At 41.7% G+C, this 14,801-nt stretch overlaps 1 protein-coding gene across 2 annotated transcripts in view; it reads right to left on the reverse strand.

Moving 5' to 3' along the window:
- The window catches only part of NCKAP1L (NCK associated protein 1 like), a 311,632-nt gene that overhangs the window by 238,336 nt on the left and 58,495 nt on the right, over window positions 1-14,801 (reverse strand). For both annotated transcript variants that reach the window (XM_077483779.1, XM_077483778.1), the window contains exons 5-8: window positions 13,897-14,039; window positions 9,617-9,707; window positions 5,479-5,616; window positions 4,736-4,784 (exon numbers count right to left, since the gene is read on the reverse strand). In XM_077483779.1, coding sequence (XP_077339905.1) covers window positions 4,736-4,784; window positions 5,479-5,616; window positions 9,617-9,707; window positions 13,897-14,039 — 421 coding nt within the window. The remainder of the gene's footprint in view (window positions 1-4,735; window positions 4,785-5,478; window positions 5,617-9,616; window positions 9,708-13,896; window positions 14,040-14,801) is intronic.

Genomic DNA, 14,801 nt, shown 5'->3' on the forward strand with positions numbered 1-14,801 from the left:
AACTCTGGACAACTGCATATAATTATTATGAGAATAATACATCCCTATGCCAGTTGAAAAGGAGGGTTGCACACCGCTGGTATCATCCACAAGAAACTTTATTGGAGACTGCTTAGACGCCATGGCAGATACAAATCAGCCTCTTGATGGCAACCATAATGCAGATGCAGCCTATAATGAAATTTTATCCGCCACCCCTGTTCTAATATCACACAGAGGGTGTTTATAAGCTATTATAAATGGCTGAAACCCAAACTTTAGAATCTTGGTTGTGATTTTTTGATTTTCGATCATGCATTCATTTACAATACAAGCAGCTAGAAAAATTACGGATAACTTTTTTTCAAGTTCTTTTACTGTTTGTTAAGATTCTGTAAATACTTTCATATCTATAGTCTAGTCACAGGTATAAGTCAATTTATTCCCACTGAGTTTAAAGTGGAGCTCCAGGCTCCCACCAAAAAAATAAATGTCAGCAGCTACAAATACTGTGGCTGACGACTTTTAGTATAAGGACATTTATATGCCCCTGGATCCAGCGATGTCATGTCCTCACCCGAGCCGATTATTCAATTGGCTTCAGGTGCAGTCGCTGGCATCTGAAGTAAGGGAAACAGGAAGTGAAGCTGGTTTCCTACTGTACATGCGTGAGTTGTGCTGTGCCTTGTGAATGGTCCCATAGTCTTCTGGGACCCGTGATGTGTCCCAGAAGACTGCGGGAGAAGCAGTGGGGGCCAGCTTCCGGCTTAGTTCGCTGCAGCGATCTGAGCTATATGTGGGAGTGGGTACCTGGGAAAACCAGTGCCAAATGTGGCAGTGGGGAGGGTGCAAACAAGCAGAGCTTCCCCTTTTGGGTGGAGCTCCACTTTAAAGTGGCATTGAAGCTTTGTTTTATGTTTTTTTCTTTAAATAACAAACATTTTATACAATGGTTTTGCACATAGCATCTCCGATCCTCTTCTTTTCGGTACCCTGCCTGTGCTCCTGGCTTTTCCACCTCAAGCAGTGCCCCCAGAGAAACCCGCTTTCCCTGGGGACATCGCTGTATGCTCACTCAGCCCCGTCCCCTCCCCCCTCTCCCTCCTCATTGGCTCGCTGGCTGTCTCAGAAAGGCTCAAAATGCTCCCACTGCTGTCTCAACTAATGAGGAGGGTGAGTCCATGGACAACTGAGGCTATTGTGAACATCAATGGATCGGAGGGAGCTCAGTTAAGCATTTGGGGGGGGGGGGGGAGCGTTGCACACAGAAGGTTTTTTACCTTCATGCATAGAATGCATGAAAGTAAAATAAGTAAAAAAACTTGAGCCTTTAAAAGCACATTTGCAGTCCTATAGAAGTGGACCTCCTTGCATATCTGTGTTTGTGCTGCTGGAACTGAGCTCAATCATGCACCCCCAACACATCAATCAAGCTGTCACTGACAGTTCCTGGTCTCATACTAACAATCAGGAGCCGAGAAGACTGACTCTCAATAGTGTGATCGCTGTGATAGCCAATCACAATCATCACTTGTTTTAAGCATTTCCCTAGCATCTTTTCCCACTGTAAGGCAAAAAAGCTACATTGGGGGAATTTATGAAAATTGAATCAGACAGAATCTGGAGCAGGAGTCTCAAACGGGTGGCCCTCCAGCTGTTGCGAAACTACAAGTCCCATGAGGCATTGCAATGCTGACAGTTACAAGCACAGGCAAAGGCATGATGGGACTTGTAGTTTTGCAACAGCTGGTGGGCCGTCAGTTTGAGACTCCTGATCTGGAGCAACTGAGCCTTGTAACCCATCAGTTTCTAGCTTTCATTTTCAAAGTTTAACTGAACCAGCTGAAGACATAAGCTGATGGGTTACTATGCTCAGCTGCCCCAGATTCTCGCTGCTCCACTTAGTATTCCCCCATTGTATCTTTTTCTCCTCTTAAGAGCAAATGTTTGTAATAAAAAAAAGTAGTCTGTAAAAGAACATTTAAAACAAAAAGTTTTATACTAATTTTGTTTATCCACTTCCTGTCCATAGGACATCATATGACACCCTTAGGTTGAAGTGGTGATATCTGGATGATGCCTGTAGCAATAGGCTTCATCCAGATATCTTTGTTTTTAGCCGATTCCCTCACTTGCGATTCCCTCACTAGCAATCCTAGCAGCTGCTCAGCCACTTAATGGCTTTTACAGGCAGCTGGAAGGGACTTCCCCCCTCATGCCACCCTCCGGTGCCTCACTGCGATCTGGTGCGATCAGGGAAGCCGAAGATCGGATCTGGCGGTGTCACCAATTTACCATAGAGCTGCTGATTTACCATATATCTGGTCCCCAGCCATCTCTATAATCCTGGGAGGCTGGAAACATTGTGATGTCCCTTCTGGCTCTGGCAGATGTTAACACTGCCAGTTTTTTTTTTCCTGGAAAGCAGAGGTCAATGTTTTTATTTTTGATCTCATGCTTTCCAGGGTAGAGGAGATATCTGGGGTCTTATTGACCCCAGACGTCTCAATAAAGAGTACTCATCGTGCCTTATTCCTATTACAAGGGATGTTTACATTAATTGTAATAAGAATAAAAGTGATAAAAAAAGGACACTGTAAAAATAAAAAATACAATGAATTAATTAATAATTAAACACAATTTAAAGCTCCCCTGTCTCCGTGTGCTCGCACGAAGAAGCGAATGCATATGTAGGTCATTCCTGGATATGTAAATGGCATTTGTACCACACATGACCAGCAAACGTTAGAGTGAGAGCAATTATTCTAGCACTAGAATACAACTGTAAACTGGTAACCTGTAAAAATGTTTAAAGCGTAGCCTAGGAAGATTTTTTTAAGTACCGAAGTTTGACGCTATTCCAGGTAAAAGCAAGATAATCGGCTAGTATGCGTTGCATACTAGCCCATTATGCTTTTACTTTGCAGGGGGGAAAAAGAGGAGATAAAAGCCATCAGGGTTTACTTCCTCTTTAACTTAATACAATTAGCAGTTGCAAAGATACAGTGCCTTGCGAAAGTATTCGGCCCCCTTGAACTTTTCAACCTTTTGCCACATTTCAGGCTTCAAACATAAACATATAAAAATTTTATTTTTTGTGAAGAATCACCAACAAGTGGGACACAATTGTGAAGTGGAATGAAATCTATTGGATTTTTGAAACCTTTTTAACTAATAAAAAAATGAAAAGTGGGGCGTGCAAAATTATTCGGCCCCCTTGCGTTAATACTTTGTAGAGCCACCTTTTGCTGCGATTACAGCTGCAAGTCGCTTGGGGTATGTCTCTATCAGTTTTGCACATCGAGAGACTGACATTCTTGCCCATTCTTTCTTGCAAAACAGCTCGAGCTCAGGGAGGTTGGATGGAGAGCATTTGTGAACAGCAGTTTTCAGCTCTTTCCACAGATTCTCGATTGGATTCAGGTCTGGACTTTGACTTGGCCATTCTAACACCTGGATACGTTTATTTGTGAACCATTCCTTTGTAGATTTTGCTGTATGTTTGGGATCATTGTCTTGTTGGAAGATAAATCTCCGTCCCAGTTTCAGGTCTTTTGCAGACTCCAACAGGTTTTCATCCAGAATGGTCCTGTATTTGGCTGCATCCATCTTCCCCTCAATTTTAACCATCTCCCCTGTCCCTGCTGAAGAAAAGCAGGCCCAAACCATGATGCTGCCACCACCATGTTTAACAGTGGGGATGGTGTGTTGAGGGTGATGAGCTGTGTTGCTTTTACGCCAAACATATTGTTTTGCATTGTGGGCAAAAAGTTCGATTTTGGTTTCATCTGACCAGAGCACCTTCTTCCACATGTTTGGTGTGTCTCCCGAGTGGCTTGTGGCAAACTTTAGACAAGACTTTTTATGGATATCTTTGAGAAATGGCTTTCTTCTTGTCACTCTTCCATAAAGGCCAGATTTGTGCAGTGTACGACTGATTGTTGTCCTATGGACAGACTCTCCCACCTCAGCTGTAGTTCTCTGCAGTTCATCCAGAGTGATCATGGGCCTCTTGGCTGCATCTCTGATCAGTCTTCTCCTTGTCTGAGCTGAAAGTTTAGAGGGACGGCCAGGTCTTGGGAGATTTGCAGTGGTCTGATACTCCTTCCATTTCAAAATGATCACTTGCACAGTGCTCCTTGGGATGTTTAAAGCTTGGGAAATCTTTTTGTATCCAAATCCGGGCTTTAAACTTCTCCACAACAGTATTACGGACCTGCCTGGTGTGTTCCTTGGTCTTCATGATGCTCTCTGCGCTTTCAACAGAACCCTGAGACTATCACAGAGCAGGTGCATTTATACAGAGAACTTGATTACACACAGGTGGATTCTATTTATCACCATCAGTCATTTAGGACAACATTGGATCATTCAGAGATCCTCGCTGAACTTCTGGAGTGAGTTTGCTGCACTGAAAGTAAAGGGGCCGAATAATTTTGCACGCACCACTTTTCAGTTTTTTATTTGCTGAAAAAGTTTAAATTATCCAATAGATTTCGTTCCACTTCAAAATTGTGTCCCACCTGTTGGTGATTCTTCACAAAAAATTTAAATTTTATATCTTTATGTTTGAAGCCTGAAATGTGGCAAAAGGTTGAAAAGTTCAAGAGGGCCGAATACTTTCGCAAGGCACTGTATGTACAGTTTTACTAACACATGTCAAAGTTGCAAAACCTTTCTTTAGACATTAAGATTTGTTTGACCTTCATTATTAGGGGTTATTGGATCCTTTCGGGAATGTTGATAATTAACTTACTTAAGATCCATCTTTCCATCGTCTCAACAGATAAACATTCACAGGGCATCTAGAAAAGACATAGCAACGTTCAGCGTAGACGAGTAATGTATATTTGAGATTTAAATTGAAACTGTACAGTATATACCTCATACATAAACTTTACATTTAACATTTGTGTAACCTAAATGTTAACATCAGTTTATTTCTTGTATCATAAAAGTAAAAAATAAAAGTAAAAGAGTAGGAGGACATTGGACCATTGGATCATTTGTACTGAACATCTTACAATCTGTAAAGGCCGGGGAAGACAGATCAAGTGGCTGTGAGACTATTCGAACAGTGACTATATCTTATTAGATACATGCACTGGTCACCCAGCAATTTTCTGACTGACTCCTCCATCAAAAGTCAACAGAAAAAATCAACTTTTGTCACACTAGGTGATGCCATCAGGGGCACTTACAGCTCAAATTTTGGCTGATTCAGTATGACTCTTACAAATTTAACCAATGTATGGCAAAGTTTAGTTTTTGAAACCATTCTGGATGCTTTTATAACTATCCTGACATATTTTACTCTCCCCCACTAATTTTATAGCCCACTCTTTACTCCTTCATTGTATTACCCTATTTTGTTCATGCTTCCTTAACTGGTTATGCACTGAATGTTAAATCTGTAACAACTGTACTTTTACCCACTAAGTGCACAGTGCTGCACAACATGCCGGTGCTTCATTAAAAAAAATTACTTTTCAGTCTTACCGTATCTGAGGTGGAGGGAGCAATCATAGCGGCAGGGTTGCTGAGGAAACTTAAGAGTTGGCTGCCTCTCCACTGATCTGCTGATTGTGATTTCCGACAGAAGAGAAAGTGCATGGACTTCAAAGCATCTGTCAAACTCTAAAATTGCAATTAGACAAACACAATGGTCAACTGAGCTGAACCTGCAATATTTTCCAGCATTTATGTAGTCATTTCTAAAAAGCTAAACTCCGAATTGTTTTGCAAAAAAAAAATGACTTGTCATGATTCATTAAAAATAACCAAATGTATTTTTGCATACAGCTAAGTACTTCTATCTGCCTTGATATAAGCCTTATATAATCCTCATTACTACAGCTTGGGTGATTGGAGAAGAGCACCCAGTATCCAGAAAAACATCTCACTGGGCGCTCATTTCCAATCACCCAAGTGTTTCCTGCGATAACGCCACCATTGCCGTTATCAGTAATGTAGCAGCCCTAGATCTCAATGGAATCTATCACCTACCACCTTAAATTGGGATACAACTAAGGCTGTTACTGATTAAAATTTTGTTGTTCGATTAACCAATTTTTTTTAATCGATTAATCGGCTAATTTTAGATTATTTATAACACACACATACAGATCCAACTACTTTTAGCTGATCTCCTTGCATTGCAACTCTGCAATAGTCAGTGGTAAATGTGGTATACACTATATACAATCATCTGACACTAGTTTGTTTCCACAATCCATGACTTAACTTCACAGTTCACACAAATACGCTTTAAATTCAAACTGTAGCACTTACGTAAGCAATTTCTTTCCACAGTAGCATGACAATCTCTCCACCTCCGGTCTAACTAATCACTCTCACCTTATGGCATGGACCCGTGTGCAAACAGGTGGTCATGCAAGCAGGTATAGAAAGGGTTAATACGGACCATAAACTTCTCTCACGTCTCCTTAGATCTCAGCTAGGACGCCAGGGTAGAAGGAAAAGATCTAAGTGCTCATCGCTTAAGTACAAGGCTCGAGTCCTGCGGGAACGCGTGGGAACAGCATCCCTGCACTTTTTTCACAGCAGGAATGCTGTTCCCTTTGCAGGACTAGAGCTGCCCGAGCGGAATGACGAGATGCATGCAGAATAGTGCAGGAAGCGCCTATCTGTAGTAAGTTTTCTCTCATGTCATGCAGCGCTGCTCGCTCCCCGGTGGACCTTCCTCTCTTCTCGTCTATCCCAGATGATGTCACAAGCCAATGGGGATAGACAAGAAGAGAGAAGGAGCCGCCAGGGTGCGAGCAGCGCTGTGTGACTTGAGAGAAAACTTACTACAGACAAACACTTCCTGAGCTACTCTACATGCTGGCTAGTAAGATTCCCTGATGTGCCCTGTAATGTGCCCCCTGATGTACCCTGTGCCCTAATGTGCCCCATGCCCTGATGTGCTATGTGCCCTGATGTGCCCCATAATGTGCCCTGATGTGCCCCGATGTGCCCCATGCCCTGATGTGCTATGTGCCCCGTGCCCTGATGTGCCATGTGCCATAATGTGCCCCGATGTGTCATGTGCCCCAATGTGCCATGTGCCCTGATGTGTCCCGTGTCCTGATGTGCCATGTGCCCTGATGTGCCATGTGGCCTGATGTGCCCCGTGCCCTTATGTGCTATGTGCCCTGATGTTCTATGTGCCCCATAATGTGTCCTGATGTGCCCCATAATGTGCCCTGATGTGCCATAATGTGCCCCGATGTGCCATGTGCCCTGATGTGCTATGTGCCCTGTGCCCTGATGTGCCATGTGGCCTGATGTGCCCCATGCCCTGTGGTGCCCCATGCCCTGTGGTGCCCCATGCCCTGATGTGCCCCATGCCCTGATGTGCCCCATGCTCTGATGTTCCCCGATGTCATATTACCCAGCTGTTACTGGAACTGTGAGGCCAGTAATAAGATCTAATCGAACTACTTCATTGCACAGCGCTGTTTTTTTTACATTGAAAGTAGGGCAGAGCAGAGTAATAATGACTTTAGTGTGCTGCTGCTACTTTACTGTCCAATCACAGATTGTGAGAGGTCCGGGATCCTGTTTTGCCAAACTGCATGGGTGGCAAAGGGAGTCAAGACCCGGAGAAGGGGTGCCTGGTTCACACCATTGGCTGCTCAAATTTTGAAATCCTTTGGCAGGTAGAACAGTTCCCAAATTTGTATTTGAACTGCATGTTTGACTGTTTGCCTGGAGTTCAGCTTGATGAATAATATGCTGCTTTGATCACTGTAATGCATTAAAAAACTGTGTGCCCATAAGAACAGGGCCTTTGCTTGGTAGTAGTAGACCAACCAAGGTCTATAAAATGTGAATGGTACAGAGCAAAAGCCACATTAACCGCCAAGAATTCCTGGTAAAAAATCCTTACTGGTGACTTTCCAATTTTAAGCAGGCAATAAACAGTCTTATGTCCCCCGATTCAAAAACCAAGCACCAGTCAGATTGCTGCAGTAGTAACCACAGCATTGAGGATCAGATTCATCTTTATGGCTGGAATCGCAAATGTTACTGCAACACATGTTAAAACACCTTTCGTAAATAACCTCCAATATATTTACACAGCAAGGAAATACAGTGTATTCAGTGCATCGTACCACAAAGCATGGTAATACACTACTGTACATTGTGGTGGGGTGCATTGGTCCATACCTGTGCATTGACGGCCCATTGAAAGTGCACGTGCTGAAAATCTACTTTATACCATAGAGGAAAATGGGATTCAAAGTAATGAGGGGGTTTAATATATGACAATATATTATGATATAAATTGACAATATCTAAATACCATGCTGTGTTTTTAACTTTGACATGTTTGTGTAGCCTGCAAATTTGCTTCAGAGAGACACACATGAAACAACAAACAGGAGGCTACTGGAGTCAGATGGTATCCTTTTTGCACCTCCATCCCAAACAAATGCTGGCTTGTTTGTGTACGCATGTCAGAATCAAATGATATTTAGTTTGGCCAGTTCATGATGGAGCTGCCCAAATTTGCTCATTGGATGGTCCTGTTGGCTGCACAGTCAGATTGGAATGTATATGATGAGCTTTATACATGGTGCAATGGGAGTTATTTACAAAAGGCAAATCCCCCTTGCACTACAAGTGCAAAGTGCACTTGAAATTGCACTTGGAAGTCCAGTCACTGTAGATCCGAAGGGGACATGCAAGGAAAATAAAAACAGCATTTTGGCTTGCACTTGATTGGTTCTACATTTCAGATCTACCCCTCAGATTTACAGCGACTGCACTTCCAAGTGCACTTTCAGTGCAATTTCAAGTGCGCTTTGCACTTGTAGTTTGCACTTGTAGTTCGCACTTGTAGTTCAAAGTGAATTTGCCTTTCGTAAGGCGTCCCCTCATTTCAGAGCTTCCCCTCAGATCTACAGCAATCTACAGCGACTGCACTTACAATTGCACTTTCAAGTGCACTTGCAGTGCAGAGTGGATTTGCCTTTAGCAAATCAACCCCATTGTGTTGATGTGTATTTTGGTTGTGTTGTGTTTTGTAAAAATAAAATTGCTTTAAATTGACATGAATGGCAAACTGCAAGTCAGTGCACCTAAACTAGATTTTTTCAACAAGCATGGGCAAACTGAGCAAACTATTGAAAGCAATGGATTTTCTCAAGTCCATCTACTTTCCTTGCACTGGATGGAAAAAAGCAGAAAAATACATAATGACACATCCTTAAGAGTTATATGTTGACATAAAACCATAGCAACGCAGAACAGAATTCTGATAGTAAAACCTCAGATGCATTTCTTAAAAGGTCAGACATAAACCATCTAGATATGTCAGTCTGGCAAAGGTACCAGAGTTCCTAGAAAAGCCAATTACATTTATGACATTTTGTGGCTGCGTTAATATTCAAGACCATGTTATATTGCTCTTGAGTTTATTCTGCCATTGAGATGATTTTGCTCTGCCATACTACATTTAGGAAAACATTCACACTGGTGATGAGCATGCATTTTCCAATGCATCGGTATGTGCCTGCATCACACTTGTAATGGTGTGTCAGTGGGATACTTTAGATATTGCCAATGTCTATTATAAATGTGAGTAGAATACACACTACAACAGACAATGTAAACCAAACTCACTTACCTTAGTATGAGGTCCAAATTCTTCACTTAGTTTTTTTAGCGGGTTGTCATACTCCAGCAACATTTGTCCCAGCCGTGCATATGAAGGCTCGCTGTAGAGACAGTATTTCCAAAACCCATTATTAGTTTTAATAGATTGTCTTGGTACAGAATTTTCTTGTGTATATGTTTGTATTGTACCCCTGGCTGATGCTAAAAAGGAACAACTGTCCATAATCAAAAAAGCATTGCTTTTTTTTTGTTTTTTTTTAATCAACAGCTTTATTTATTAATTGATAGATAGAGCATTAAAACCACTTAGTGACCAACCCATAGTAGCTTTACTGCTTTTCTGGGTAGGGGGCGTGCACACGCGCCACTTCTGCTATGATCAGTCACAGCAGAAGCCAATCAGCAGGTACTGGTTAATGGTTTACCAGAAATATGTAGCAGAAAACATATTGGCCTAAAATTATGAAGAAATTAGATTTTTCATTTTTTTTTTATTGAATATGTTTTATAGCAAAAAGTTAAAAAAAAATTTTTTTCAAAATTGTGGGGATTTTTGTTTATAGCGCAAAAAAAAAAAAAAAAACCCCATTGGTGACCAAATACCACCAAAAGAAAGTTCAGAAAATTACATAAATGTAAATTATGTACAGCATTGCATGACTGCTGCCTAATTGTCATTTAAAGTAATGCAGTACCATATAGCAAAATATGGGTTGGTTATGAAGGGGGGTAAATCTGCAGGAGGTCAAGTGGTTCAATCAATTACATGTATTACTGGTCAATCGTATTTTTTGATCAACCCGCAAAGCTTGTAATATATATTTTAATTGATGTTAAACTGCTTGTTTACAATTGCTAAAACCTAAATCAATTGCAAATATGCTATGTCTATGGCCACCATTACTTTACTGCAGAGTTCTGCGAACACACGATCGGAGATTCCGACGGAATGTGTCCAATCGGAGCGTTTTGTCGGATATTCCGACTGTGTGTGGTCTGCATCGGACTGTTTCCGTCGGAATATCCGTCGGACCAAATTTTCTAAATTGCCGTAAATATTTTCCGACAAAATGCTCCAATCGCACATACTCTAATCATGTGTAGAAAATTCGGATCGGACAAAGTGCCACGCATGCTCAGATCAAATTCCTACATCAAAGCTATTGGCTACTAGCCTGAACGTAGTCCCGTCGTAATGAAATAACGTCATCACGTTCTGAACGATCGGATTTTCCGACAACTTCATCCGACCGTGTGTATACAAAAGTTTCAGACAAAATCTGTCGGACAAAATACGACAGACAAAATCCAACGGATTTGGTGGTCGGAATCTCCGACCGTGTGTACAAGGGCTAAGAGAAGGAAGAAGCACTAGGAGTTGCTCTTCTTTTCACTGTTCATGCACAGGAGGGAGAAAATCTGCAAGTGCTATTTAAGTCTAGATTCCCACCTATGCGATTGCGGTTGATGCGTTTTCAGGCACGTTTTGCGTTTTTAAACCAGGTTTTTGATGCGTTTTTGCATGCATTTTTCAGACAGTTTGCATTTTGTGGTTTTTTTTATGTCCCTTTACAGCTGGTTGCTAAGGAGCAAGCCAGCCGCTGCATCCTTAACAACCGATGAGTCATCAGTTAAATTTTAAAAAAAGAATTACCGGGAAAAAATAAATTGGGGAAAAAAATGGCACCCTCCGGGTCTGGTATGTATTTTAAGGGGAACTCTATGGCAATTAATAAAAAAAAAAAAAGCCATGGGGCCCCCCAAAATCCATACCAGACCCTTATCCAAGCATGCAGACCGGCAGTTTAAAAAAGGGAGGGGATGTTTTTTTGTCCTTTATTGTCACCTGGTGATACTGCTGGTAAGTCTGAAATTTTTCAACTTCCTTAAGGGCTGGATCACACCGGCTGCTGTGTGGTAGGATGACAACAGTGCCGATACATCAAATGTAGCACATCGCACTGTCTACATTTTTTTTCTAACAAACCTTATTGAAATGTCACACAGTCTTACTGCATCTAGCGTAAATCAGCCCTCACAGAACAAGCTGTCCAGCAAAAGTGGAAATAATGCCGTGTACACACGAGCGGACTTTTCGTCAGCAAAGGTCTGACGGAACGATTCCATCCAATTCGATCGTGTGTGGGCTCCATCGGACCTTTGCTGTCCAAAAATCTGACGGACTTTAGAAATAGAACATGTTTCAAATTTTTTCGCCAGAACTCTGCCGGACCCAGTTCCTATCGAGAAATCCGCTCGTCTGTATGCTAGTCCGATGGACAAAAACCAACGCTAGGGCAGCTATTGGCTACTGGCTATGAACTTCCTTATTCTAGTCCGGTCGTACGTCATCACGTTCAAATCCATCGGACTTTGGTGTGATTGTGTGTGGCCAAGTCCGTTCATTCAGAAAGTCAGTCGGAACTCTGCCGAAAATCCATTGGGAACACCGTTGGACCTAGTCCGTCGAAAAGTCCGGTCGTGTGTATGCGACATTAGAAGGTTGAGACAAACCATTTAACACTGACAGGGATGCTTACAATCACCATCCTTTATTCATTTACGTAAAACCTTTATCTCAAAAAGAAAAAAAAACTGTTGCTGTAACTGCTTGAGTATTAGCTGGAGTTCAACTTCATTTTCTAAGCTAAGTCCATCAAAATCTGCTGGTGCTTCTAGCACTATCTTTGCCCCAGAATAACAGTACCCCTGCTCAAAGGTGGCTCTGTTGCTCCTCCGTCAAGAGCGTAGACACCTTAAGATAGGAATGTGTCACTGGCCCGACTACCAGGTGAAAATAACGCAAACAAATAGCCTAAACATGAAAACTAATGCAGCCACCACATTTAAATATTGGTAAGCTGCAATATATTAAATTGTTTTTTTTTGGGGGGGGGGGGGGGTTTAATATTGTTTTAATAATTCTAAGCCCTTGTACACACGGTCGGAGAATCTGTCGGAATGAGTCTTATCGGACCGTGTCGTCAGATAATCCGACTGTGTGTGGTATGCATCGGACTGATTCCGTCCGAATCTCCGTCCGACCCAATTTTCCAACATGTTGGAAATATTTCCCGACCAACTGGGCCGGACGGACCTAATCCGATCATGTGTAGAGCATTTTCATCGGACCAAGTGCCACGCATGCTCAGATCAAATTCCTACATCAAAGCTATTGGCTACTAGCCTGAATGTAGTCCCATTGTAACGAAATTACGTCATCACATTCTGAAAGATCGGATTTTTCGCCAACTTGGCCCGACCGTGTGTATGCAACAGTTTCGGACACAATCCGTCGGACTAAATCCGACAGGCAAAATCCGACGGATTTGGTTGCCAAAATCTCCGACCGTGTGCACGTGGGCTAAGATCACAGTGCCCCACACCAGCATCTCTTCAATGAGTGGAGACTGGTGATCTAGTGCTTCAGTTTGTGCCCACTGCCAACCAGTCCCATCCTGGTGACCCACCTCCTCTTCAGTGAAAAAGACAAAAGATCCATCGCTTCAAGTGGCCATAGCGTTAAATAAGTAAATGGGACTTCTAGGTAGCTTGATTTTTACTTAAAGTAATTAGTTGTAAAGGGGTAAAGGGGTGTGGGGGAATAGTATATTATTGATGATTAAACCCCAAAGACTGGGACCTGGAAGTCTCAAAACATAAGGTGCTCAGTTATGCAAACAGACATCAATTCACAATATGGGGTCGATTTACTAAAGGCAAATAGACTGTGCACTTTGCAAAGTGCAGTTGCACTGTGCAAGTGCTTTTGTCTTAGAGCTTGATAAATGAACAGAAGCTCTGCTGACTTCTATCATCCAATCATGTGCAAGCAAAAATGTTTTTTTTTTTAATTTTCCTTGCATGTGATTGGGCATTCTTTTTGTAAAGTGAAGCTGTACCTCATTTACTAAGCTCTGGCGCAACTGTACTTGCAGCGTGCACCTGCACTTTGCAAAGTGCGTAGTCTATTTGCCTTTAGTAAATCTTGCCCCTTACACCACTTACAAACATTAGAGAAACAAAATCACAGTATGTCACTTCCTTTTTCACTGGCTTATTGAAGCCCAAGAAACATCAAATGAAAAATTAGCACCTATTTAGTGCCTGTCATTAAATGCTTAATTATGAAAGTATGCCTTTATAGGAAATAGGTGTAATATTTAAATTTTAATATTTAATTTAAATTGACACAGCTGTTATTGTAAGACATCTGGTGTGAAAAAGTATATTTTTGCCTCTTCATACCCCCATGCTTCATGTTTAGTCTATGTGCCATGTGTTACCTACCTCTGACCTTGCAGCATCTCAGAGGCGCAGTTATAAAGAGCAACAAGAGTCTTTCGATCATCGATCCTTGAGATTAGCATGATGACAGAGAAGTATGTCACTATTAGGTCCAGGTAGCTCTTCGTGAGGTTGTAATTTATGTTCTGCCAATTTGTTACACAGGAAATATTGTTATTTACTGATTGTAATCTTGTCTCTAAAGCTGGCCATATGCTTGCAGATTTTCAAACAAAAGCACCTATGAATATTTGTATGAATATTTGTACAAAAATTCTCAGTACATTTGATGATGTCATGAATGTCATTCAACTGTAATGTAGATTTTGTTTGCTTTTAACATTTGAGTTTGAAAAGAATGGACTTTCTCAAATGAAAACCACATTCAGCCTCAGTTTACACTAGATGCGGTGCGAATTCACTGCGCAAACCATTCATGCAAACTGATTGCGGAGTGTATGCTAAGTTAATGACACCCCGAAATCGGTTTGCAGAATCAAGTCACATGGGTGTGAACGCAATTCAATTTTAGTGCAGACAAAAAAGGCATCCTGCATGAGTTTGGTGCGAATGCCGTATGATATTTGGCTCAAATCGCACTCCAGAGATACCACACGTAATTTTCACAGGAATTCGGTGCATTTCCTGTGCGAATTACATGCGGTGTCCCGCACCCCATTAGTGTGAACCCAGGCTCACTGTTAGAAATATGTTCATTCAGAAAAAACATTCCACACTGTTTCTTTGAATTTTCTTCCCACCGCGGTTGAAAACAAACATCAATTTGACCCCACTAATGATTAGAAAGTTGAACGAACATTCTTAAAATTAAGGATTTCAAACCAAATTCTACAAGCGCATGGCTAGCTTAAAGGGTATCTCCACTTTCGTGGGGAAAGAAAATAGCA

This window comes from Lithobates pipiens, unplaced genomic scaffold (assembly GCF_037356315.1).
Source record: "Lithobates pipiens isolate NorthernLeopardFrog02 unplaced genomic scaffold, aLitPip1_a1.2 Scaffold_16, whole genome shotgun sequence".
Taxonomy (NCBI): Eukaryota; Metazoa; Chordata; class Amphibia; order Anura; family Ranidae; genus Lithobates; species Lithobates pipiens.